At 54.4% G+C, this 26,015-nt stretch overlaps 1 protein-coding gene and 2 non-coding genes across 3 annotated transcripts; 2 read left to right on the forward strand and 1 right to left on the reverse strand.

Moving 5' to 3' along the window:
* Nucleotides 1-6,009: 6,009 nt before the first annotated feature.
* On the forward strand, nt 6,010-9,098 carry LOC143678676 (protein S100-A7-like). The gene is made up of 3 exons (XM_077155648.1): nt 6,010-6,127; nt 7,722-7,879; nt 8,877-9,098. The coding sequence occupies exons 2-3, from the start codon at nt 7,739-7,741 to the stop codon at nt 9,039-9,041; spliced, it is 306 nt and encodes a 101-aa protein (XP_077011763.1). The 5' UTR covers nt 6,010-6,127; nt 7,722-7,738; the 3' UTR covers nt 9,042-9,098.
* A 9,778-nt stretch (nt 9,099-18,876) lies between these two features.
* Nucleotides 18,877-18,950, reverse strand: TRNAN-GUU (transfer RNA asparagine (anticodon GUU)). Its single transcript has one exon. It is a non-coding gene; the product is annotated as a tRNA-Asn (tRNA).
* Nucleotides 18,951-24,378: 5,428 nt separating this feature from the next.
* Nucleotides 24,379-24,451, forward strand: TRNAV-CAC (transfer RNA valine (anticodon CAC)). The gene has a single exon. It is a non-coding gene; the product is annotated as a tRNA-Val (tRNA).
* Nucleotides 24,452-26,015: the final 1,564 nt, after the last annotated feature.

Below are 26,015 nucleotides of genomic sequence, written 5' to 3' on the forward strand. Positions count from 1 at the left end.
GCAGGCTGTGCAGGCCCGGGGCTGGGGAGCACTTGAGCAGGCTGGGCAGGCCAGGGGCATCCCACTGGGCAGGAGGCCCTGCAGTTCCTGTGCTGCCGAGCCCCGCCCGAGGCCTCCCGGGTGCACGGCCAGGCCGGCACTTCTGCTCCCAGCAGGGCTCGCTTTTAACATTCCAAATCCCTCATCCTCCCCTGTTATTTTTATCTTTTTCTTGTCCAACTATCCATACACTGGAGAAAGGGGGCTGTTGGCACGAGGTTTCACCAGCACACTGGCACCCCTTCAAGCTCCCTAGTGATTCAGTCACCTGCAGGAGTCAAGCCTATCGGAGCTCAGCGATTCCAGGTATTTCCCCCTTGCTGCTTCCATGTACCAAGCACTGGAAAGGCACACCTCCATTCTGCATGTGCCCATCTGATAGGTCCACCTGCTGCCTCTTCAGACCTCCTTGGCCCTGATCGTTCAGTCTTGTCCTTCCAGGCCCCTGACTGACCAGCCAAGCCATTCCCCACTGTGTCTTCAGGCCACTTCTCCATCAGAGGAACTAAACTGCAAAATGCCGTACTCATTTTGAGAAGATCTAGCTTCACGTCTGTGCTTCAGGGACACTCCCACGGAGGACTACAATGCAGCAACAGCTGACTTCAGGCCAGGGCCAGGACATTCTGCCAGTCCTTCCAGGAACTGGGCCTGTGTCCCTCCCTTTCCCATCAGCAGGTCACCAGGAAGTCCTCCATGAGGGGACAGGTGTGAGCTAAGGGAGGAGTGTCAGTGCAACACAGATGGGTGAACTGAGACCTGAGCTACCTGTTCCTCTAAGGTACTTGTGCTTTCTGGTCCTGCTGGATCCCAATCTGGAATCTGTCATCACAGAGGTGTGGTGGATTGCTGCTACTCCGGTCTGCCTTAGGACTGGCTGAATCCAACGCCCAGCTCATGGTGAGCAGCTCTGGTGGCTCGGTCACTCAGGGTCTCAAGGTCCAGTGCTCCGTCTCTCCTAGGGCCCAATCAGGATGCCAGGAGAGAATTGTCTAGTGGAGAGCAGCTCTCAGCATCGGAGGGTGTGCTCGTGGGCCAGATAGCCAGGGCTCTGTACCGAGACCTCCAGTTGGGGATTTCCAGAAGCTCCACAGAGCATCCTCAGCCAACATGGGCAAACCTCCGTGCTTCTGTGTCTGCTGCACCACTCGGCTCGGACATTGCTAAGGGAATCCCTCAACTGCAGCTCCTCATTCACCATCTTGGCAGGTGGAGCGAGTCTCAGAGCTTCTACTTGTCTTCCCTAGAGTAACTGGTCTTACCCCTCAGATCAGGGCATCAGTGTGAATCTTCTGCCAGCTGATATGTATATTCATCCCAATCACACATGTGGAAACTGACATGCCAACCAAAGGGTGGGTCCATGGATGCAGTGGGCCGAGTGTGAGAAGACTCAAGATTCCATGTACCACCTGGGGCATCCGGAAACCTCATGCTAACAAGATTAGAAGAGTGTTTGGGGCCCCTTCAGACCAGTGTTACCTTACATTCATCTTTCTGAAAGACTGATATTCCTTTTTTGTCTGTGCACTGTCACTATGGCGAATGACCACAGTCTCTTTGGGGTAGTATTGGAGGAATGTCTGCTGTACACACTTGCAATGGCATTGGAGGATCCTCCTTCTAAGAGGCCTGTCTCGCCTTTAATCAATGGGCTCTGGGTCTGTTAAAACAATCTGACCAGGCATCCACGTGACAGACCACGATTGTTCAATGTGGTCCTGACGTCAGTTTCCCGCTTGCCACCTCTGGGTGGGTCCCTCCACGGACAGCGCGAGCACCACAGACCTTGTGGGTTCTGGACCCCGAAGGCCACTTCTGTCTTGCTGCACCTGACTTACTATGTCCACCTTGATGGTTAAGGCTTCCCCCTGGCCTCTGCCGGGCTAGGAGTCCATCATCATTCGCTCTCAGGAAGGCCAAGGCCAAGGCAGTATCCCCAGGGTCAGACCCAGCCCTGTGTGGACAGCTCCCAACACACTCCTAAAGGACGCTGTCCCTCCTCTCCAGTGTCCTTCTTGCTGCCATGTGGAGGGAGTGTCCTCAGAACCGCCTAAACAATGCGGTCAGGGCATGGGTCCCCAGTACGTGCTCGGTAAACCCATTCTTACTGGACCTTCCTAGTCATGCTTTAACATTGTGCCAAGGAAGTTCTGAAACCCGCCTCTTGTTTCTGGAAGTCACCATTGTGTTGTAACCAAACCTCAGGGAGCCATTCCAGTAAACGTGTGGGCCAACTCCAGGTGTTCTGACCTAGATATTGGATCCCGAGTTTGAGCAATTCCTCCATACCAGTGAAGCCCTCTATTCAACTTTTTAAGCTCTGCTGCCTTAGTCCGGCTCTCAGTCCACTCCCTCACAGGTTCCACCTCTTTGTTCTGGCTCATGTTAGTTTTGCTCTGAAATTTACTGCACGTGGATTGTTTTACCCCAGCGCAGGGCTCGTACTTCATAACATGTCCAGACAGGCCTCTGGTTGCTGGCCTGTAGTGATAAAGTGTGGGGAGATGTTAGGGGGAACGAGCGTGCTGGGAGGCACCTGCTTCAGGTGAGTCATTGCACAGGGGATGGCAAGGGAAGGCTGTTCTCCTGCTTTGAAGGAGGGTTCACTTGGGACCCCAGGGTTCCCAGGATCATCACCCAAATGACCCCGTCCCAGGCTTCAGAGCAATGTGGCAGAGAAGTCAGCTCTACGCAGCGAGTCCTTTACAGCCTGGCAACCTTTGTGATCAGGTCCTGTCGTGAGTTTCGGCACGGCCTGCCCGGCAGTTGTGGGAGATGAAAGTCTCCCCTTAAATGCTGTCCTCGAGGTCCTCTGGCTTTTGATGCATGCTTTAGGTTGAAAATTAGCTTTCTTGAGCTATTTTTTTCTTTTATCAAAGCTTCCTAGGATGTAAACGGAAGCCACCCCATGCTTTTATCCCCGTAAATATCATTGCCCCTTCAGTAATCAAATGGAGCAGCCGCTTGGTTTCCTCAAGCTTTTCCTTCTACCTGCACCTAAGCTCAAATAGCAGTAATAGAGTTGCCACAACGTGCACCCGAAATTATCACTTCGATACTGTTTCTATGGCCTTAAGACAGGTGGGAAATCAACTCCAAATCCAATTGAGCCTCTACGTTCTAGAGCCACTCCCGGAACCAATTCTCTTAGCACCGAGGCCGAGACAGAGCTTTCTCTAGTGTTATTTGTGGGGTGCTTACGTGCAGCTCCAAGGATACGTGAGGGGGGATTAGAGGTAAGGCAGGGAAGGAGGAAAGCACAAATAAGGCAGGTATTACTGAGCTGACCGTGGCTTTCTAGGAACAGAGGCCTGGGTGCCCCTGGTCACGTAGGGAGGTGATATGAGCATCACGGACCAGCGCCAGTGATGGGAACCAGGAGGGAACGTGAGCTCTTTAGCTGCCTCTCGCCTCCCTCTCATTTCTTTGTGATCTGTCTCCCACGTAGGGGTAACGCTTCTGCATTTGCAGATGGCAGTAGCTGCCCTCCACCTCCCGGGGCAGCCGTTAGGAAAGCGGGAGGCTTTGTGGCATCAGCCTCGTCCTCCGTGGACACAGCGCTGTTGTCGTCCTTCCACGAGGGGCGGGACGGAGGATGTGCCGGGGCCTGGCCCCCCCCCGCAGAAGGGGCCTGAGAAACTCTGCGGTGTCAGGAGATGAGCCGAGGGTGGCGCCCGGCGGGGCGGGGGGAGCCAGCACTGGGGTCTCGAGGCCAGAAGGCGTCTGTCCTGAACTCGGGGCGGACAGGGCTGGGGTGCGGGCAAAACTGGTGACGCGGACGCAGCAAGTAAAACACGACTGGACAGAGAACACAGGAACTGTAGTGAGCTATAAAACACATTGGCATTTATATACTTTAAAATCTACTCACAACCACGCAAATTTAATAAAAATACAGGCAAAAAGATGCACGTTAAACGTATGTCTGTGGTGAGAAAGAGAATGGGAGTTCAGAGTGGGGGGAAGTTTTAAAAAGTGAAAGACCGAAGAGGGACCTTTCACGCAGCGAAGTTGACCGTAGTTGAAAACGGCAGGTGGTCGTCTCTGAGTTCTTCTGTGCCTGGGATTCAAAAATGAAATCCAGGGCAGGATATGGTGGCTCAGCAGATAAGGACACTTGCCTGCCATGCCAGAGGACCTGGGTTCAATTCCTGGTGCCTGCCCACGTAAAAAAAAAATTAAAAAATGAACTCCAGAAAATTATAATACAGCGAGGTCATCTTTGGACCACACCTGGATATGATACAACATTCAAAATGTGGCTCACTGTAAATTCATTCTCCTTCCCTTTTGTCCCCAGTCACCCATTTCTTCCCCGCCTCACCTCTGTGCTTGCTTAACTGAGGGTTTCAAAACCACTGGGACTGGATTCCAACCAGATGAAAAGAAACCTGGGCACAGGGAGGGGCCGCACTGGGGGGGGGCCAGGCTGGGGGGCCCGGGTTGGGGGGGGGCCAGGCTGGGGGGGCCGGGCTGTGAGTGGACGGGCTTGGGGGGCCGGGCTGGGGGGCCGGGCTGTGGGTGGCCGGGCTGGGGGGCCGGGCTGGGGGGTCTGACGGCGTGGACGTGTTTCCCAGGAGGCCGTGAGGAATTCCTGGGTGGGAGGTGGGTGCATGAGTTGCGGGCAGAGCCGGGGCGGGGGCAGGAGCGGATGGGGAGACGGGGGTCCAGGAGAAGCCTCTCCTAGGGGGAGTCAGAGCAGTCCCAGAACCGTCTCCATGGTCTGGAGCTCCTGGGGCTTCTCCCGGGGCCCCTCGGGACGGGGTAGCAGGAAAGCGTTGCCTCAGTGAGTCATCCCCGCCGCCCTGAGAGAGGTCCCGGGACTGTCCCTCCAGCAGCCCGGCGCCTGCTTCCTGCCCTCGCCCAACGGCCTGGGGCACAGGAGAGGCGCGGGCACGTACAGGCTCTGAAGGACGGTTTGCACAGACACGGGGAAGGAGCTGAAACCTCCACGACGCCCTGTTCCCGCCGCCTGCGCAGGAGGAGACACATCCCAGAGCCGGGGCCAAGCTGCCCGATCTCACATCTCAGGTTCACTCGTGAGCCCAGGACGCGGTGGTCACACCCACGAGTGTCAGTGTCCAGTGCAGAAGACACTGAAAAAACACACTGATTTTCAACACTTGCAAAGGGCCTCCAGGGCTTAGAGCCCTTAGGCTGGGCTGGGGGGTGGAGGCAGGGCTCCTCCAGGACCCCTGTTTCCAGGGCACACCCCCTTAGCTGGATCCAGACTGGGGGGAGCTGCTGCTACGGCCGCCACCACCACTCACACCACAGCCCCCAGGCCCACCCCACAGGCGTGACCGGACAGTGTCCCTGGGGCCCACCCAGCTCCCTGGACAGAGGCCCTGGAGAAGGCTGAGCTGAGCTCCTGCAGGGCAGGCACACTGACAGCCCCCGTCCAGCCTGGAGACTCCCCGACCAGAAGCTTACCTGGAGAGAAATAGGATAAAGAACAGATTTTGGAGTTAAACTGACCTGGGTTTGAATCCTGACTTGGCAATATGCTGTCTGAGTAACCTTCGGTCATGAACCAACCTGAGCACTGATTGCCTCAAACGGAGAAGGGAGGGAGGCCCCCTAGCTAGCTCACGGTCATTAGGAACCCAGGAGAACTTACGGGCCTCTCATGAGCATTCTAGGAGGTAATGCATATAAGGCAACTGCGCTGCCTGCCGATTTACAGGCTGGATCAATGGAGGTGGTTATCACTAGCCATCAATACCGTTGTGCAGAGTGACTAAAAGAGTGAATACACAGAAGTTCCTTCAGTCCCTGATCCATGGATTCCGTCATTCTTGGGATTCTGTCTGTCATTCTGTGTCCGAGGACCTCATTCCCCTGGCTGGCCCAGCCCCAGGGAGCGTGGTCCAGGCAGAAGTTCTGTGAGGTGGCCTCAGGCACGAGGCCCACGCACAGGGCAGGACGGCTGAGCACAGCCTCCTGGGTGTGGCCCCCACCCACACTGGGGCACCATTTAGGGAGCAGCTGAGCACTGCCCAGGGAGCCCAGCCTCTGGGAGGGCCGTATAAGAGGGCCTGCTCTCTGCTCACCGACGTTCTCTGTGGCACTTCCTCAGGCCCTGGTAAGTCTCTGCCTGTCTCTCTGCCCTCCCTGGGACATCTCCCAGTGCCCAGCCTGCTGTCGGCCTGCAGGGGTGGGAGTCTTACCCGGCCTAGGGGTCAGGACGTGGGGATCCGCCACTGAGGAGATGGGACGTTGTGCTGGTCCCACCAACACCCACGTCCTCCCGCTCTGGCCACCGGTCTCAGGGAGGGTCTCGGGAGGTGATCTCGCGCGTCCTTTGGGGTCTGCATGAGGTGCCTGTCCAAGAAATCTTAGGTGAAGTGTCTTCCACTCCTCTAGCCTCTGGCTCTCTAACTCCCTGATTGCAGTGGTCTGCCTGGCAGAGGTGTCAAAAAGGACTTCTGGGAAGTAGTTGGGGCCCAGAGAGATCAGAATCAGCCCGGGCGGGAAGGTCGGGCCGAGTCACATCTGCCTTAGGACGCCGAGATAGCCCATGGGCCCGGGCACTGGGCTTGGACTGCGGCCTTGGACACAGGTACCGCAGGTGCTGCAAGGCCACCCCCTCCCCTCGCCGGGCCTCCAGCACGGCGCTGCCTCGCCTTTGTGAGGAGGGTGGTTTCCTAGTAGCTGCCCGCAGGGGATACAAGAGGGCACCCCAAGGGCTCAGGCGAGGACACGGTGCGCCATTGTGCACGGCCTGGGCTACGGGTCCAGAGCATTCCAACCTCTCTTGTTAGAAGAACTTGTCTCCTGGCAACTCTCCCTATTGATTGAAAATGGGGCACCACTTGGTGCTCTTTACTGAAGGAACTAGAGGCAGATAATCTTCCTGGTGCATAAACCAAAACCCCCCGCCACTCTCCCTCACCATCATTTTAGAGACCCAGGCCATCATTTTTGTTCATTTTAAGCCCGGAAGTGAACTGTGGGCTTAAATCTCCTCTTCCTACTTCCAGGAAGGCGTCTCTTGTGAGCTGAAGGTGGCCAGGCTTTCCAGCTCACGTGCAGAGGTGCTCACACTCACAGCGAAGGCCCTCTCTGACAGCAGATGCTTGAGCGAGGCTTTCTCCCCAGTCAGGGGGAGACCTGAATCACAAGGGATGTGGCTGGACCTTGCGGTCTTCTCGAGCAACCCAGCACGATCAGAGGCCAGATCCCCAGAAAACCAGATCTGTGCCCAGGATTCCAGACCTGAATTCCTAGATTGGACATCTTAGATGATTTCTTGGGTGGCGTGGGGTGAATGGGACAGAGCAAGAGCTATTGTTGGTAGGGACGTCTTGCCTCTGGATTGGATGTTTCTCTCCCCAGTCCAGAGAGCCAGGAGACTTGTCTCCACCCAACACAGCTCAACCCCTCCTTTCGCTCACTACAGCTTGGACAGCCTCTGCTCCATTTCCTCTTCTACAGCCCAACAGGAATGGGTCCAGGGCTCAGCACCTGGTTCCCGCTTCACCTCTGGAGACCAGCCCACATCAGCACTTAGGAGAACACAAGTTTCTTCTGTTATTTCTTAGCCCAGCCTTGACTTCTCTTAACCGCATCGCTCAAACCTTTCCCAACCTCCCTCATTCCCATTAAGTTCTTGTCTGCAGACCCTCATCATGGGGAAATAAAAAGAAAGCACGTGCTGTTGTCTTCCTTCCCTGCAGACTCTTTGAAAGCAAAGATGAGCACCAGTAGACTTGAGAAAAGCTTCCTGGAGCTGGTCGACCTGTTTCACACATACACCGGAGAGGATGATAAGATAGACAAGGAAAACTTTTTGAAGATGATGAAGAAGAATTTCCCCAATTTCCTCAAGGCCTGTGTGAGTGCTTGGGTTTGCCTTGCCCAGGGCGGGGAGAGGCTGTGGCTGTGTGGGGATCGGAGGGTGGACAGAGTGGACAGAGTCCACGGACTTGACACATGTGGGGACCTGTGGGGAGCTGGGTGTGCTCCCTGGGACCGGCCGGTCGTGTGTGCTTGATTCGCTCTCCACCCCCCTCACCGCTGCCCTGGGCCCGGACAGAGCCAGCCCCATGTGGGGGCAGATGGTGCCATCCACGGCACCAGGCCTGGGAGCGGAATTCCTGGGCCCCTGCCCACCACGGCCTCTCCCCTGCAGTGTGACCCGGGCCAGTTACCCGTGCTCTCTGACACTCAGTTTTCTCATCTGCACAAAGTGATAGGAGAACTTCATTCCTGGGGTCGTGGTGTTGAAATGAGATGATTCATTTGAAAATGCTTTCAGAGTTGAGAAGAAGTGGCCCATCTGTTAGGAAATGAAGTGCTGATTGAGGACCATTGACTCCTCCCTGCTCCCCACCTCCGCGTCTCCCCTGCACCAGCCATGGGGAGTCCTTCCACGTGTTTGGTTGCACTGGGGCCAAGAGTTAGCCCCTGAAGTCCCTCTCCACATTTCCCGAAGTGGGGGAAACACAGCGAGTGTCATGAACCCTAGAAACACAGCCGCAGCCCTTCACGTGGGCAAAGCACATTGAGAATCCCCAGCCCGTTTGCCCGTTAGGAGGAACTAATAGCGCAGAGTTTCAGGCCACGGACCGGAAAACCGAGTCTTGCCTCCATGGAACAGAACTGATAGGTTTCGATGTGAAAGAATTGAAATGGGAAGGACCTTAGGCAATGAGCCAGCGGGGTTGGCCCAGTGACTGCTCACGCCGATCAGCCCGTGGAGGGGCCCCCTGCCCACCACCCCTGGGTTCCACTCCAGGCTCTTCCCCCATCCTCCTCGGTGCGTTCGTGCCCCCCAGCGCAGGGCGAGGTGGAGGTGGCATGTTTCCTAGGTGTGCGTCTTTCTCCCACAGGAAAAAAAGGGGGTAGATTACCTGGACAACGTCTTTGAGAGAAAGGACAAGGATAAGGATGAGAAGATCGACTTTTCCGAGTTCCTCTGCGCGCTGGGGGAAGTGGCCACAGACTACCACAACCAGAGCCACGGGGCGCCGCCCTGCTCCGTAGATGACCAGTGATCCCCACCCACAGGCCTCCGGAGACCCCCAGAAACAATAAATGTCTCCTCCCACCAACACGGGTGCTGCTGCCTCCTTCGCGTTGGGCGGTCTGTGTGGACACACGGACAAGCACGGGCTCTCGGGTTTGTAAACCATCCACATTTTCTCCAGAGAGGCCTCCCCGAGTCCTGAGCATCTGATGACCCTCTCACACCAGCTGACCTCTGTCCCCACGCTGGCCAGCCCTGCTGCTACCAGCACGGTGTAGATGGCTTTCCTTACAGGTGGTGAGCTGGGATCCTGCAAGGGCTTTTTCTCCCAAGTGGCACTTGTCTGCTTGGATGTGAGGGGTTGCTGCCCAGTGGGGACAGCGAGTTGTCCATCACTGCCCTGGCTGTTGGGGGTGGAGCAGGGCAAAGAAGGAGCAGATGCTACCACCCCCTCCCCACTTTGTCTCCCACTCCCCTCACTCCATCGTGCCTCGGGGCCGTGGGACAATCAGACCATGAGACTCTGGACAAAAGTGGAAACCTTCCCCTTGAGCCAGTGGCCAGTGGGCCGAGGTCACGCATGGGACGAGGCAGTAGGGTCCTGAGAATTAGCCTCCCATCCTGGAGGCCAGGCCCTGAAGCCCGTGGGTGTGTCTGAGTGCCCAGGTGTGTGTGTGTTTGTGTGTGAGTGTGTGAATGAGTGTGAGACGGAGAGAAAGGAAGAGCGAGACCAGAGTGCAAAAGAGAGACTCCTGCTCTAACGTGCTCTCCCCACGTGAGGCGTGAGATATGTGCACTGCGGAGAAAGCTGGAGGGACTGTTCCAGATCTGAAGATCTGTCATCAAATCGGCAAGTCCTGCACGAGCACGTGAGAGGACAGGTGGACTAAAGCCAGCTCCTGCACTCACGGGGGATGGAGGGGTCCTTTCTGAGCGGGAGGCCTGAAAAGCAACCTCAGCGTTGGGCCAGACAGAGGGGGCAGGGGACGCGGATGACCACTGAGGGCTGCTGCGTTCTAGCACGTGCTGTGCTGGACACTGAGGCTGGACAGACCAACGCGGCCCGTAGCCGGCCTTCCCAGAGCCCTGCCGCGAGCACCAGGCCCCTTGTGGCGTCTGCACTGCCCCTGGGGTGGGGTGGGCTCTGCTCTCCTCTCTCCCCGGGCTCAGGCCTGAAAGGGTCAGGAGGAAGGTGGGGTCAGCATTTGCCTCCATCCCCAGGGTCACGCCCAGGCCACGTCCCCTGGACTCCCTCCTTGGGGCTCATGCCGTCTGGCCCTGAACACTGCTGCCCTCTCGCTCATGGTCTCCCACCAATCTCCTTGTCCACCCGTCCTCCAGCTTGACCTACAGTTCCTTGGTTCAACCTGCTACCTGGGCACAGATACGCGAGATACTGTCCATGGGGATGACCCTCAAGAACCGACTGACGGACAAACTCACTCCCTCCCTCCCTAGTCACCTGCTCCTCCCTCCATTGTGGCCCATTTCCACTCTAGGTTTTGTCAGTCCTGGGCTGCCCCTCCCTGGTGTCCTGCCCTCTGACCACCGGGTCTTCCTTTCTACTTGTTCTCTCCCTCGCTCCTATTTTAGCTCTCCTTCTAATGCACCTGGACCTCGGCTCACTGGATCTCTTTTTTGTCTCTCTTTCTCCCAGCTGCTGCTGGTGTCACCTCCTCTCAGCAGCCTGCTTTCCATTGTCCACCACCACAGCTCAACTCCACCTTCATCCGTCCCCCACCCACGCCTGTCGTGCAGCACCCGGTCAGAGTCAGCCCCGCCTTCTGCCTCCCAGGTGCTGACACCTGCTGGGTGACTTTGTGCCAGAGCTCTGCCCACCTGCTTCACATCTTTTCTCTCTGAACCCCCAGGTGTATTTCCAAGTAACTGTGATCACTCCATATCCCAGGCCGTTTTCTGGTTCCAGCCTGTCTGCTCTGTTTCCTCCATCACAAAATGCCTTCTGGCCTTGTCTGCCCAGGATCACCCTGTTTCCATTCTAGGGTTAATACCAGGTTCTCTGTGGTGATCGTATTCAGCCGTGAGGGCAAGGATGTTTCCTCTGTTTCTCTTGCGTCCTTACTGTTCCTCAGTCTTAGTTTCATCTCTAGCCTTTCTATCACCTTCTTCTTTCACCCGCTCTCTTCTAGACTGTGAGCTCCAAGGTTACGGAGAGCAGCTTCTTCTCCGAGTCACCCTCACGATATCGCCTGACTGTCCCTCACCCGCACGGACCCACAATCAGCAGCTCGAGTCCGATATAACTTCATAGTCACTCACGTCTGCTTCTTCCCCAGCTACCTTTGGCACATTTTAAAAGTTTTTTTTTTGCCAGATATAGGCAAACAAAAGGAACCAGTGTCACAGTCATACACAGATTTAATGCAGAACTAGCTGTCCGTGATCCGAGCACTTATTCAGACGTGTTGAAACTGCGCAGCACAAATATGAAATAGCCACTTAAAAAAACTGAAGCCCAAACTGCACGTCCTGGAGAAAGCTCTGTCCTCACTGCACTGGGAGACCCTGGCGCCCCCGCGCTGCCCTCAGTGGGTCCTCTCGGAGGCCAGGTGAGCCTCTTCATCCCGTGCCCTCCCACTGGAGGACCTCGGGGGCCCTGGCCGAGACACCCCCCGACCAGGCCAGTTGCTGGGCGGAGGCCACCGCTGTGGCTGCGTCAGCATCGTGGCCTCTCCGTCTGCTGGCAGTTGGCGACCACAATCAATTCTGCGGGAATGTCCTTTTGCTCTACTCCGTGTCTCCCGGGCATCCCTTTCCCTGGACAGTCCCAGGGCCCCAACCTGCAGATTCTTGCTCTGCTCTGGGGCTTCCCGGCCCTTTGCCTCCTGCAGTGCCGCGCTCCCACTTCAGCAGTGGCCCGGCTTCTTGCGGCCCCAGATGCGGGAGTTTTCTCCTCCCCTGGAGATAATCGCATCGCCTCATCATTCAGAAGAACAGCTGGTCAGGAGACCCGGGTTTCCTGGTTCCCAGTCCGGGGCTATTTTCAATACACCTGCCACCTCCTAGGTTTCTGGGGCCCCCAGTCTCCACCTCGGCTCTAAATCTGCCCACGCCCCACGCCCTCCTGCTGTTTGAATGGCAGGTTCATCGCCATCATCTCTCGTGATGCTCCCGACCCTGAGACCAGGGGGCAGTTGTGTCCCTGGTCACGCAGAGCCCAGTGGGGGACCTGGGACCTCACACGAGCACTCTCGCCTCTTGGACTAGTTCTTCTGTTTGCATTAATTCGCCTTGTCACTCGTTATTTGTTTGGGCATGTGTCTGCATCAGAAACCAACGGCCTTTGAGGGTGCAGAGAGGAATAGCACCTGGTCGTTGCCTGTGTCGATTTATTTGTGAGAGAAAAAAGGAAACCCTACATTTGATGGAATCCAGGGGTTGAAGAGTAGGGGTGTGTGCGCTGAGGAGCCGGGAAGGACTGAGGACGCCACTGGGGGAAGCAGGAGGGCTTCCGAGAGGCAGCCGAGCTGCAGGTGTGGACTGGACAGGGAGCCCTGAAGGGCGTGGGGCACTCAGGGACCCACAGGAGCTCTGCGTGGTGGGGGGTGCGGGGGCAGGCCACGCAGAGCTCGGACACACAACGAGGCTGTACAAGTGTCTGGCTCTCATGAACACTTCTTTCTCTGGGTTACAAAATAGTTCAAAGTGTAGGGTGTGATGAAGCCAATTCTCTTGGGGGACAGAAAAATACTGTGAAACACATTATACAGGATATAAAATTTACATGAACAAGACCATACGAAAATGCATATGTGTGGTATGTATATCCATATCGACGGAAAATTATATCTCAAAGTACTATTGATGCGTTTTTGTGGGCATCCTTCCCACTCATTCAAGTGCGAGAGCTTCACAAAAACCACCTGCAATTTCCGGGAACTCCTGAGAGCAGACCCAGCAGGGGACCCCACCTCCAAGGGGAAGACTGGCCTGCACCTCCCCTCCTCTTGGGGGAGTCTCTGTGCCTTCAGCTCCTGAGAACCCAAGTAGAACGGACTGGGGCGCGAGGCTGTCGCATGCGGAGGGTTTATTCCTGCTCCTCACGAAGGGTTAGGGTTACCGTTAGGGTGGCCCAGGGAAGGCGGAAAGAACCGCCAGGCTGCATGCACTCTAGAGGGCAGAGAGACTGCCCTGAGGGGAAGAGACAAGAATGGGGGACGGATGAGGGTGTGCACGGGACAGAGTGAGGAGGGCTCCAGAGAGACTGGCTGCCACTCTGGGGCCAGGGAATAGGACCACTGGGCGCTCAGCTCCAGTGAGAGATGTTTTTTTGGTGTGAAATTTGTAGTTTGGGTAGTACATTTCCTAATTTAACTGGTCGATTTAGTTGAACACCATACATACATGAAATCTTGACTAGGGCATGAGATCTTGTTTTTCCAGGTAAGTGTAATGTCCCAATAAACGCCAGAGTAGTTTGGGCAGCGAACACAGACGTATTTGCAAAGTTCCCTTGCACGGCTGAGGGAAAAGAGGAAATACTCAAATTCCACATTTGGACAATTTCTGTTATTCTCACAACAGTGGGGACAACCAATTGAATATGCCCAGCCCTCGATCTTGGGGTTCACCCCTATGAACCTTTTTTCTGCAAATGATAGGCTAAACCTACTTAAAATTAAGCCTACAAGTCACCCCCAGAGAACCACTTTTGTTGGTGAGGTATGGTCTCTCTCTCAAGCCGACTTGGGAGGTGAACTCACTACCGTCCCCGACACCTGGGGCATGACTCCCAGGGGTGTAAATCTCCCTGGCAATGTGGAACAGAAATCCCAAGATGACCCACAACCAAGCATCAAGGGATTGAGAAAGGCTTCTGGACCAAAAGGGGGAAGGGAGAAATGAGACAGAACTAAGTTTCAGAGGCTGAGAGATTCCAAACAGAGTCGAGGGGTTATCCTGGAGGCTATCCTTATGCATTATACAGATATTATTGGAGAGGCTGGAGGGAAGTACCTGAAACTGTAGAGCTGTGTTCCAGTAGCCTTGATTCTTGAAGACGATTGCATAAAGAGATAGCATTTGCAATGTGACTGTGTGACAGCAAAAAGCTTGTGTCTGATGCTCCTTTTATGCAGGGTACTGGCAGATGAGAAAAAATATGGATAAAGATAAAAAAAAATATGGGGGTCAAAGGCTGAAATAAATTAGGTTGATCAAAATACTACTGGTCAGTGAGAAGGAGGGGTAAGGGGGATGGTATGTATGAGGTTTTCCTTTTATTTCTTTTTCTGGAGTGAAGCAAATGTTCTAAGAAATGATCATGGTGATGAATACACAACTATGTGATGACAGTATGAGCCACTGATTGTACACCATGTATAGGATGCATGTGTGTGAACATTTATCAATAAAAATATTTTTAAAGGCCGGTGCAACAGTGCTCAGTGTAAGAATTCTCACCTGCCATGCTGGAGACCCGGGTTCTATTCCCGATGCCTGCTCATGCAAAAAAACAAAACAAAACAAAACAAACTTTAAAAAAAAGCAGAGGCTCTCTGGGGGTGACTTTTCAGCATAATTTGCAGTACATTCAGCTTCTCCTTTCCGGGAATAAGCTTCATAGGGGCAAGCCCCAAGATTGAGGGCTCAACCTATTGAGTCGGTTGTCTCCACTCCTTGTGAGAATAACTACAGAGTTTCTAAGGTGTGATCATGTGATTGTGGAACCTTGTGACAACACTCCCTTTATTCAGTGTATGGGCAGATGACTAAGACAAAAAAATATAAATAAATACTAGGGGGTGTGTTCAAGTCTGTCAAAGCTGCCAGAATGCAGCACACCAGAATGGACTGGCTTTTAATAAAAGGGGATTTATTTAGTTAAAAACATATAGTTCTTCAGAGGAAAGGCAGCTAACTTTCAACTGAGGTTCTTTCTTTTTTCAGACTTTCCATTTCTTCTTTTCGTTCTTTCCTTGCCTTCTTCCTATCCTCCCTCAATTCACTGATTTGGTTTTTGATGAAGTTTTCCATGTCTGTTCGTACATTCTGAATTAATTGTTTCAAGAAAAAGAAAAAGGAAAACGAAAACAAAAGAAAATAAACTAAAATAAAATAAAATGGTAGACTTAAGCCCTAACATTAACAACTTCAACAAATACAAATGATGTGAATACACCAATTCAAAGACCAAGATTGGCAGAGTGAATTTAAAAACTTGACCCCGTTGTAGGTTTCTACGAGGAAGACATTTCAAATGCAGTGATATCCGCAGGGTAAAAGTAGCAGGACGGTGCAGAGGGCAACACAGCGATTCCCCAAAGATGTTCAAGTTCTCGCCCCTGGAACTGATGAGCCTGTTACCTCACCCGGCAGAAGGGACTTTGCAGAAATGATTGAGGTGAAGGATCTCAAATGCAGAGATTATACCGGATAGTCTGGGCAGGACCAATCTAATCACATGATTCCGGGGAAGAGGAGACCCCTCGTGACTATGGATAGAGGGAGATGCCTGCAGAAGGGTCAGACAGGTGCAGCTGATGTTGCAGACGGAAGAGTGGGGCCTTAGACGAGAAATGTGAGTAACCGCTGGCGGGACCTGGAAAGGACCTGGCAACGTTCTCCAGGAGCCTCGAGTGCAGCCCTGCTGATAACCTGACGCCAGCCCAGTGAGAGTCATGCCAGACTTCTGACCTGCAGAACTGTGAGATGATACATTTATTTTTTCAAGTCACTAAGTTTGTGCTGATTTGCTCTGGCAGCAATAGAAGTCTAGTAAGATTGATAAGGACATATGCAAACATTAATGGAAAGGGGGAATGGCTATGAACTGTATCAGGTAAGTAGATTTGAAAGCAAAGAAAATCACCAGAGACAGAGAGGGCAATTTTTTAATAAAAGTGATCAATCCACCAAGATACAGCAATCCTAGATGTGAACTGCACAAATACAAATGAATGAAAGATCATTGCTCTGATTATTTATCTAAATAGTTTTCTAAGAAGCAGTTATGAAAATGTGCATATTAAATATCTCTAACTTGAGCTTGGGGCATTGTCAATCTACTATTCTTCATTCTTTGCTTAATTTGTCAGTGGAGATCATACTTACGCTTCTTGATGCTACAAGTTGTTGTTAGATTGTATTTACTGAGTAGCATTTTTTTCTGAATTTTTACTGAGTACAATTTAGCATTTTATGATTTTGCAAGATGATGCTTTTTCCTGTCATCTACCTAAGGGTATATATCAAGGTTATAAAATAATGTAAGAAAAAGGAATTTCTTTCTAGAGCTATTTCAGTTGCAATTTAATTGTCTCTTGCAAGTGAAAACACACCTATTCTTAGTGTCTGGGATATTATTGTAGAAGACCCGGGATGAAGGAAAAAGGTAAAGCAATGAAAGAATTGTATTTCTGAAATTGTGTCCATTATTTTAAAGTATCATTTTACTATCATTTTCGTTAGCAGTTTGGCTTTCCTTACCAAATAAAACTTGGCCTGCTTTAAGAATGGTTTACAACACTGTGTAATTATTATTTTTCTTGTTCAGTGCCTTTGACAACCTCAATTTATTTGTAGCTCAGATTATTCTTTCCTTTACATCCTATAATGCTGTTTCCACAGTCTAGGACATGTCCATTGCTTTTAGAATTTTTTCAGTTTGGTTATCTAGAGGTAGCAATTCTATATTACTGCTTTGAAAAGGCAACTGGGATTGCCTTTCTCCTAAAAATGATTGTGGTGGTGAATACACAGCTAAGTGGTGATAGTGTGAGCCGATGGTTGAACACTTGGATGGACTGAACGTGTGTGAAGATATCTCAATAAAAATATTTTTAAAAATAATAATTTGGGAATGTTTAAAGCTTCCTATTATGGAGTTAATGTTCAAATTCTCATTACTTATTTTGCAAGCCTCCAGTAAGAAAAAATACTACAGCTGCAATTAAACCTCTTGGTAGATATTGTGAATTGTTTTTTTAGTTTTTAAGCATTGTTATCATTGGGGTTAAATTTTGGCCGAACACATTAACAGTTCAACGATGAAGTGAAATCTCCTGCAGTGTGGTGGATGAGGCAGCTGCATGTAACTGACAATGGCGTGCACAAAGACACTTCCCTCTGGGACTGTACTGGAAGATTTATGAAAGCGTGTGACATTGCACCCGAAATTCTGTTATTAGTTACCACTGGCAGAAATGCAAACTTTATTGAACCTGAGGAATGTAAATGCACTTAATGCCCGTACTCTAGTCTGTTGCCTCAGCTTAAACGTCTAAGGTCCTAGTGTTTCTTATTGAAATGTATTTCCAGTTTTTATCAGTGAGGGTATTCTTGGACTACTGGAGTTATTGTCAAGTGTGATTTCTGTTTTTATTCTATATGATCCTCTAATGTGATACAAAATGATTTTTTTTTATCACTTAGATGCTATGTAGGCAAGTCCCGTAACTGAGTATTTGACAACCTATTAAAATGTGTTGCATGTGGGGGGATAAAAGCATATAAGAAGGACCAAATAAAGAACAGGACATACAAAATAGGGTAGAGATTCCTTTGTCAATAAAACATGTAGAAGGTTAAAAAGGTGATTCCAGGCCCCCAGTGCCCCAGGTTTCTTCTTGATTAGCTAATAACTGAGCGGACTCTAGTTTTGCAGGCTCGTCGTGTAGGAGAGGCAGGAGACAAGGGAGGGCAAGGTTGGTCGAGAACGGCTGTGGGGTAGAAAAGGGACCTGATACACACCTTGTATTTTGAAAGCCTCTGGGCTGGGCACGAACCAGCAGCTTCTTGGCAACAGCCGACTACACCACAGAGAAGCAGCAGCCCTTGGCTTTGATAACCATCTCGATGTGGCAATCACCCCACACTTATCCCCTGTTTCGTGGGAATGTCGAATGGTGCACCTCAGCCCTGGACGGACGGCACTTTGGCGGTGCCTCAGGAAGCTGAGCACAGAACTGCCACATGACCCAGCAATGCCGTTATCCATGTATTATTCAGAGGACCTGAGCACAAGGACACAAATGGACATGTGCACACTGATGTTTATCAAGCAGCGTTACTTGACAGGAGATGGAAACGGCGCAAATGTCCATCAACACACCGGCGGGCTGAACAAGCCGTGGAACGTCCGTGCGACGGAATACCACGCAGCTGCCAGACAATAAAGTCCTGACGCACGGAACATGTGGGCGAACCTTGAGGACACTGTGCTGAGTGAAATTAGCCAGAAACAAAAGAACAAATACTGCATGTCCTCCCCCGCGTGAACTAACATTAATGAGCAAACACTGGGAGTTAAACTTAAAAACGCAAATTATCAGGAGATAGAAAGAGGGGCAAGAGTGGGCATTTGGGGCTGAAGGAATACAGATCGTGCAACAGGACCGACTGTAAAAATTCGGTAGCCTACATGGCATTTACAATGTGACCCTGTGATTGTGAAAACCTTGTGTCTAAAAATAAAGATCAATAAATAATAGGTGGGGTAAGGCTTTTAAAAATTTTTGGTAGACTGAAATACTAGTGGTCAATGAGAGGCAGAGGGTTAAGGGATACGGGATGTATCATTTTCTTTCTTTTTTGTTTTTATTTCATTTTTCTGGAGTGATGCACAAGCCCTAGAAATGAATATGGTGGTGAATACACAACTATGTGATACTGTGAGCCACTGGCTGAATACTTCGGATGGACTGTATGTATATGAAGATAACGCAATAAAAATAATAATTAAAAAGAAGCATGTAGAAGGTAAAAAAGGATGAGTCTAGCCCCCCAAGTTTCTTCTTGGGGACCCGATAACTGAGAGGACTGCGTGTTGGCAGGCCCGTGGCGGGAAGCACGGGGAAGGATGAGCGGCCGGGAAAAACCTGACCCTTACAAAGGAAGACAAGCGTCCCTGGGTGGGCTCGAACCACCAACCTTTCGGTTAACAGCCGAACGCGCTCACCGATTGCGCCACAGAGACCCAGCGATGCGCGTTCTCGAGAAGGGTCCTGACCGGCGCCTGCTTCCACCCGCTCGCTCAGCACAGCTACGCCCTCCGCACATGGGCTGAAGCGTCTTTGAACACGCAGTCCACCAGGGGCTTTGCGGACAGGCGCTTACAGCTCTTCTGGAACAATTCCTAGGTGAGGCGCTCCTGCTGTGACAGACAGGAAGATGCCAAACTTCATAAACCTGCCCAAAGTTTCCCAACGCTGTGCTCGCGTCCAGCCCCACGAACGGGTGTGAGAGTGTGTTCACTCCCCATCTTCACCAGGGTTGGGGTTTTTCAGTCTTTATCGTTTGACCCCCTCTACTGGGAGAGGCGGGGACTCTGCGGTTTTCCAATCCTTTCCCCTGACACCTGAGCACAGAGAGCACCCATTGACGTGCCCGTTTCCGTAGGGCCATCTGCGTCTGTCCTTCTGACACGTCTCTCGTCTGACCTTCTGACACGTCTCTCATCTTCCGTCCACTTAAAGAACTTGGGTGGTTTGATGTTATTTTCAGGGTGGAGGAGCTCCTTGCACCTTCCTGATACAGGCCCCGGGAAGGGCCGGGAGGGCAGCACGTGCTGGCGAGGGGTTCAGAGGGAGGGACCCCTTCTAACCCCGTTCCCCCCTGTGCAACCGCCTCCGCAGCTCGGGGACGCCCGGGGCAGTGCGGGAAAATGGCCCCTGAAGTGTATCGGGACCGATGAAAGAACCGAAAGAGGTGCGAGTTCCGGAGAAGGCGAGCGCGGTCTGCAGCCGCGTCTGCTGTCAGGAACCGGGTGTGTCGGGTCATTCTACTGGGACCGAGTCGGCCCAGGCCAGGGCTGCCCCCGACCGTCCCTCAAGGCACGGGCCAGCCCTGCGCAAAGAACTGCCCGACCCCAAACATCAGCAGAGCCCAGGCTGAGAAACCCTAGTGCAGACCCGTGTCCACACTTGAGTGACGGGAAAACGTGAATTGCTAATTGGATATTGGGTCTGAGGAAGAACCAGCGTCTAGTTTTCCGGCACTCAGCATAGATGGACTGTGCGCGACCCACTCGGGGAAAACCGCGGGGGCGGCAGGTTGTAGGAGAAGCTCAGGAGCTCGGTGCAGCCCCCGAGGCCTGCTGGAAGGAGCTCCCCGCCCAGGATGTCTCCCTTTCTGCAGCCATCAGAGTCCTTGTTGAGGATGGAGATGTCGGGCTCTCTGTCACGGCCCCCTTCTCTCCCTGGGCGCCTCCCCTCCAGCCTCCTCCCCTCACCTGCTGCCCACGTCTGGATAGCCAACCCCTCTCGCTCCGCAGCATCTGTGGGTCCCTTCCAAGCTCAGCCAGGAGACCCGCCTCGCTCCATGGCTGGGGGGACCGGCGGGACCTCGGGGCAGGACACTCGCAGCAGAGCGCTCGGTGCGTGGCGGGCGGGAAAAGCTGGGGTCCGGCCTTCCGGGAGATTCCAGGAGGAGCGCGGCACCGGGGAGGTAGGTGACCCGGGAGGCCCAGGTCTCAGGGCACAGGTATAGACACCCGAAGAAGCCACGGCGGGGCACCTTCGGTGTCTCCCTGGTGGTCTAGTGGCTAGGATTCGGCCCTTTCACCGCCGCGGCCCGGGTTCGATTCCCGGCCAGGGAAGGCTGTTTTGCAGGTTTCCTTCCCACGCGGGATCCTTCCTTTTCTCCCCGGATTTAGTACCTGTTTGTACTTCCCAGGAAGCCCGAGGTCTGCCCACGTCCTCACCAATCGATGCTGCGGAGAAGCGGCCCTGGCTTTCCAGACCTACTGACCCGACGGTCCAGGCCGACGCGGCCATGCAGAGGTCACAGCCCTGTCCGCCACCCCCAGGAGCGCGCACTTCTCCGCTGCAGCCCGGTGGAGCCGTTGGGGCTGAGCTCGGAACAACCGAGGCCGAGGCCGCCGCCACGTCCTGGCGACCGCGCCTCCTTGGAAATGAGGTGGTCAGCGCCGGCCCCTCGGCTGCGTGTGCTGGTGACCCGCTTACTGGGCGACGAGGGGGAGGAGGCTGGGGGCGACGCCCGTGGGGGGAGGGGCGGCGGCGGAAATCCTGGAGGGCTGCGTGGCGAGGGTGTGCATGGAGTGAGCGGGGCGGGAGCCGGGCAGGCAGCTGGGGAGCTTCGCGGAGACGGAGAAGTGTCGTCAGCACCCCGGGCAAGGGCAAGTGGAGGAGTGATCCCCGGTCGGTGAGAAGGACGGTGGGTCCCGCCACCCAAAACCCGCACCAGACCATGGACGGCCCAGTCCGCACCTCGGAAGACCCCGCCGAGGCCCGCGCACGTCTTCTCTCTCCCGCGCCGTCCTCCCGGGAGGAGTGGAGGGGAACGTCCTGTCCGCTGTGGCCCTGGAGGGGAGCCGGACCAGGGCGCGGAGGCCGAGCCCCGAGGAGGCGGCCCCGGCGGGACGCGGGGGCTCGGGAGCGACTGCGGAGAGCCGGTCGGGAGGACGGCGGGGGGCGGGGAGCGGGCACCGCGCGGGGACAGGCGGGGGGGGCGGGGGCCGCGCTGGGCCAGCGACGTGCGCGCGCACACTTCCCCGGGGGGCGCCCCGGGAGGGAAGGCGGTTCTCCCGGGGCCAGGCTGGCCCGTGGCTCTTCGGAAGCTGCCGACCCTGCGATTTCCCCTCCTGGGGGAACCTCCCTGCAGATTTGTGGGCGGGACGGGGAGGGTGTGTGTGTGTGTGTGTGTGTGTGTGTGTGTGTGTGTGTGTGTGTGTGCGGTGTTGAGTGTGTGTGGGGGGTGGGGGTGTGGTGTGTGTGTGGTGTTGAGTGGGGGGTGTGTGGTGTGTGTGTGTGTGTGGTGTTGAGTGTGTGGGGGGGTGTGGTGTGTGTGTGCGCGTGTGTGTGTGTGTTGAGGGGTGTGGGGGTGTGGCGGTGTGGGCGGGTGTTTGCGGGGGTCTGCGCACGTCCCCGCCCTTGTGCCTTTGCGTCCGGCCCCCGCGTGTTTCCCGCCAGCCTTTCCCTCCCCGGCGCGGGCCGTCGCTTCTCCGCTTCCCGCAGCTTCGGGCCGTTGTCCCCGCGGCCGCTTTCACTCCCCGCTCAGCCCCCGAGCGCGGAAGGGGCCGGGGCCCCCGGGAACCAGCAGCCTGAGCGTCTTCCACCGCGCCGACTCCCAGCTCCCAGCGACGACGCCCAGCTCGCGACCCCGCTGTTGGCCTCGGGCCCCTGCCCCCAACCGGGCAGAGATTCGTGTTTTCTGGCTTGGGAAACGTCGACGGCGGTCCCCGAAGCCCTACCATTTCTCGATCTCCGAATTTGAGCAAACGGCTCTTTCCCCAAAAGCGGGAAAATCATTTAACTCGCGACGGTCGCCTCGCTCAGGGTTCAGGCTCTGAGATACAGCATCTCGAATGCGGGCCCCGCGGCCGCAGCGCCTTCCCTCCCAGCGGGCCTCGGCGTCGCCTCCTCCCCGCCTGTCGTCGCGGACCCTGGCGCCGGGGCGCGTGTCTGTCCCCCGACGTTTCCCTCCAGTCTGCACACCGGCAGCGGGCGGGACGCCCTGGGTTTCCCAGATCCCGCGAGGGGCAGGTGGCAGGAGACGCGGGCGCACGGGGACAGTCTGCAGCTCCCCGGGGGCGGGCCGCCCCTCCGGCTTCTGCAGGGGAAGGACAACTGCCCCCTCTGTCCTACCGAAGAAGGACCCTACAACGTCCCGGCGCCCTTCATTCGAACTGGGCCCTCCAGTCTCTGGGGAGAGAGTCTCTTCGTCCAGGCGCGTCCGCGTCTCCAGCTGGGCCGGGCAGGCCATGGCGAGCCCGGCGCCGGCTGCCTAGTGAACGCAGCCTCCTCCTCCCGACGGCGGGCCCTGGACGGCGGCTGTGCAAGGAGCTCTGCATCCACTGCACCAGGAGACTGATTGCAGGGAATGAAAACTGACACAATCATCCCCCAACTCTTTTAAAACTGCACGTCCAAAGGGGACCCTACAAAGGGAGTCAGAGTGAAAGAGGGAGAGAGAAAGAGAGAAATTAAGTCTTTTCTGCAGGGAGAATCTGTTTCCATCCTATGGCCTTTTGCTGTGACCGAACAGACAGGTAAACCTCTCCAGACCCTACCGTGCTGGTTGGAATGTGGGGAGGACCCCAGCAATGCCATGTCCTTTGGTCCTCATTCAGTATTGCTGGGTGCGAGCCTTTTGATGATTCGTAGAGATGTGATCCACCCAATCGTGGGTGCAACTTTTGATTAGATGGTTTCCACGGAGATGCGTCTCCAGCCATTCCAGGTGGGGTTGCTTATGGAGCCCTTTAAGAAAGAACCATTTTGGAAAAAGCTACAAACAGCCAGATACCTTTGGAGAAGAACAGGAAAACGCCCCCGGGGGAGGGGCATGAAACAAGAAGGCTGGAGAGAAACCTGGCAGGATTCACCATGCTCGCCATGTGCCTTTCCAACTGAGAGAGAAACCCTGAATGTCATCAGCCTTCCTGAACCAAAATAGCCTTCCCTGGATGCCTTAGGTTGGACATTTCTATAGCCTTGCTTTAATCCTGGACATCTTCACAGCCTCACAGCAGCAAACTTGCAACTTATTAAATTCCCCCTTTTTAAACGCCATTCCGTTTCTTGTTTATGGCATCCAGCAGCTTTCAAACTAGAACACCTTCTTTTCTCTGTAAACCGCCTTGACGGCTTTGTTAAAACTCCTCCATGACACGCTGAGCCAGAAAACTTTGAAAAGGCAACCAAAAGAGAGGGTTCCAGTACGATAAAGGGGGAAATCAAACTGCCCTTGAAAAGGGATCTCAGGCAGATGAGGGACCACCCGAGCGACGGTGAGATCCGCGTGGGCTGCCCTGCCTCCCCCGCCGGGCGGCCGCCCTGACACTCCGCGTTGGCGGGCGGCCTCCCGGCTGGCTTGTCGTCAGACTGCTCAGTAGAGGCCGCCCAGGGGGGTGCAGGCCTGGGTTGGAAGTTCTAGAGTTTCCATCCGTCAAATGCGTCTGCCTCGGTACCGGCTGAAGCCCGAAGGCGAGACTGAAGGCCTGGCCTTCAATCGAGTGGCGAGAACGGACGGCAGCGGCCGGCGCAGAGGCATCCCCGCCGTCGGGGAGGGCAACGCGGGGACGTCGAGGCGTGCGCAGCCCCGGGACGCGGCCCAGCGGGACCCGCCGCCTCCTGCCGCTCCGGGCGCTGGAGAGCCTGTCCCAGGGAGCTCGGTTCCGGAACCACCAGGGGCGGAGGCTGCGCCCGGCGTGTGGGGCTCAGGTCGTCGCCGGGAGGTGGAAAAAGCCTCAGCCAGGGCCCAGCGGCCGCGGCCGTGTGCGAGGCGCGAAAGACGGTGCGGCGTCCTCCCGGGCCTTTTCCACCGCTTTGCTGCGGGCGTTGAAATTCGAAACCAGTTGCATTTGGTACATTGCAAACTCTAAGAGTCGGGGAGCGCAGGGGGTAGCTTTGCAGGAATGTATCGGGACCCTGTTCTGTCACCCTGTTTCCGTGGTGTAGTGGTTATCACGTTCGCCTCACACGCGAAAGGTCCCCGGTTCGAAACCGGGCGGAAACAGCTCCCTTTTCTGCTTCTACATTCCCCCAGCCCCACCTAGGGAACCTAAAGTACATGCCTGAAAGAGGCCAGCTGGAGATGGTGCCTGGGGTTCCCTCCTCCTCTGTCAAAGGGCACAGAGCAGACTCCCTGGGCCAGTCCAGGAGGAGTGTGCAATCCTGTCTCCTGTGATGAAGAGCATTTGAGCATCTGCTTCCAGGAGCTCTGCGGATCCCAAAGAAGCAACTGTTCTTACTTGGAGAAGGATCCGGTGTAAGGAAATGGGGAAACCGCTACAATTGGAAAAGCCATTCTTGGTGCCACTGTCACATCCACTCCGCCCTTAATTTTAATTGCATTTTCCCAGATCAACACCCAGCTTGGTCTCATCTACTTTCTAAATGCACTTTTTCTGGAACTAAGATGAGTCTAGGAGGTTCACTAGTGAACATTGGACTTGTGTCTTTTTATGTATTCCAAAATCCTATATGATAAACACAGCAAGCTCACCTGCACCACCTCCCCGAGATGGGTTCACCTTCCCCGAGATGGGTTCACCTTCCCTGGATATGCCCATCCAGCGTGTTTTCTTTCTGACATCCACTCCCAGGGCTTGCCATCAGTTTTCTGGCTCCAGGCTTTTCTTCCCCATTCTGTACCCTATTCTGACATCCACGTCTTTTCATAAGCAGAAGATGTCAACTCTTCGTCTATCTCCAATTTGCAACATAGGACTCTATCTTTCCTAGGAGAGGAAATTATAACTATCACAAGTCCTTTACATTTCCTGGTCTTAAATAACTAAAGGAAACTTTTCCTGAAAGGAAAGCCCTGCCTGAAAAGTGAGTCTGCTGGGTTTGTCTGTTGTTTCTCAGGAACATCCCAACTCAGCGCCCAGTGTTGGCAGGCCTTCTGCTTCTTCGTCAGCCTTGTGGACAGTGGACACGTTCTCCCCTGAGGTGACAACTGAGGAATGTGGTCACAAGGGGGCACCCAGTACACGTGCACACCCATGTCCACACTGAGAGAAGACAGTGGACACGTTCTCCCCTGAGCTAACAACTGAGGATGTGTGGTCACAAGGGGGCACCCAGTACACGTGCACACCCGTGTCCACACTGAGAGAAGACAGTGGACACGTTCTCCCCTGAGGTGACAACTGAGGAATGTGGTCACAAGGGGGCACCCAGTACACATGCACACCCGTGTCCACACTGAGAGAAGACAGTGGACATGTTCTCCTCTGAGGTGACAACCGAGGAATGTGGTCACAAGGGGGCACCCAGTACACGTGCACACCCGTGTCCACCCTGGACAGAAGACAGTGACAATGCAGTGCGATGTCTGCGTGACGGCTATGCAGGATTGCAGACATTTCAAAATGTATCGAGCCCTGTAGGGAGAAGTGGAGGACTGTCTTATTGTATTTGAGGACTCACTGTAAGGTACACAACACAAGACTTTCTGCTAGTGACAACAGGTTAGGCAGTTAGATAGCTGGAGTGAACTGAGAGGTGAAGAAGCCGCTTGGTAAGGACACTTGAACTGGAGAAAGAAGGGTGCTAAGGCCAGAGGCCACAGAGGA

The sequence above is a fragment of the Tamandua tetradactyla genome, chromosome 4 (genome assembly GCF_023851605.1).
Source record: "Tamandua tetradactyla isolate mTamTet1 chromosome 4, mTamTet1.pri, whole genome shotgun sequence".
Lineage (NCBI taxonomy): Eukaryota > Metazoa > Chordata > Mammalia > Pilosa > Myrmecophagidae > Tamandua > Tamandua tetradactyla.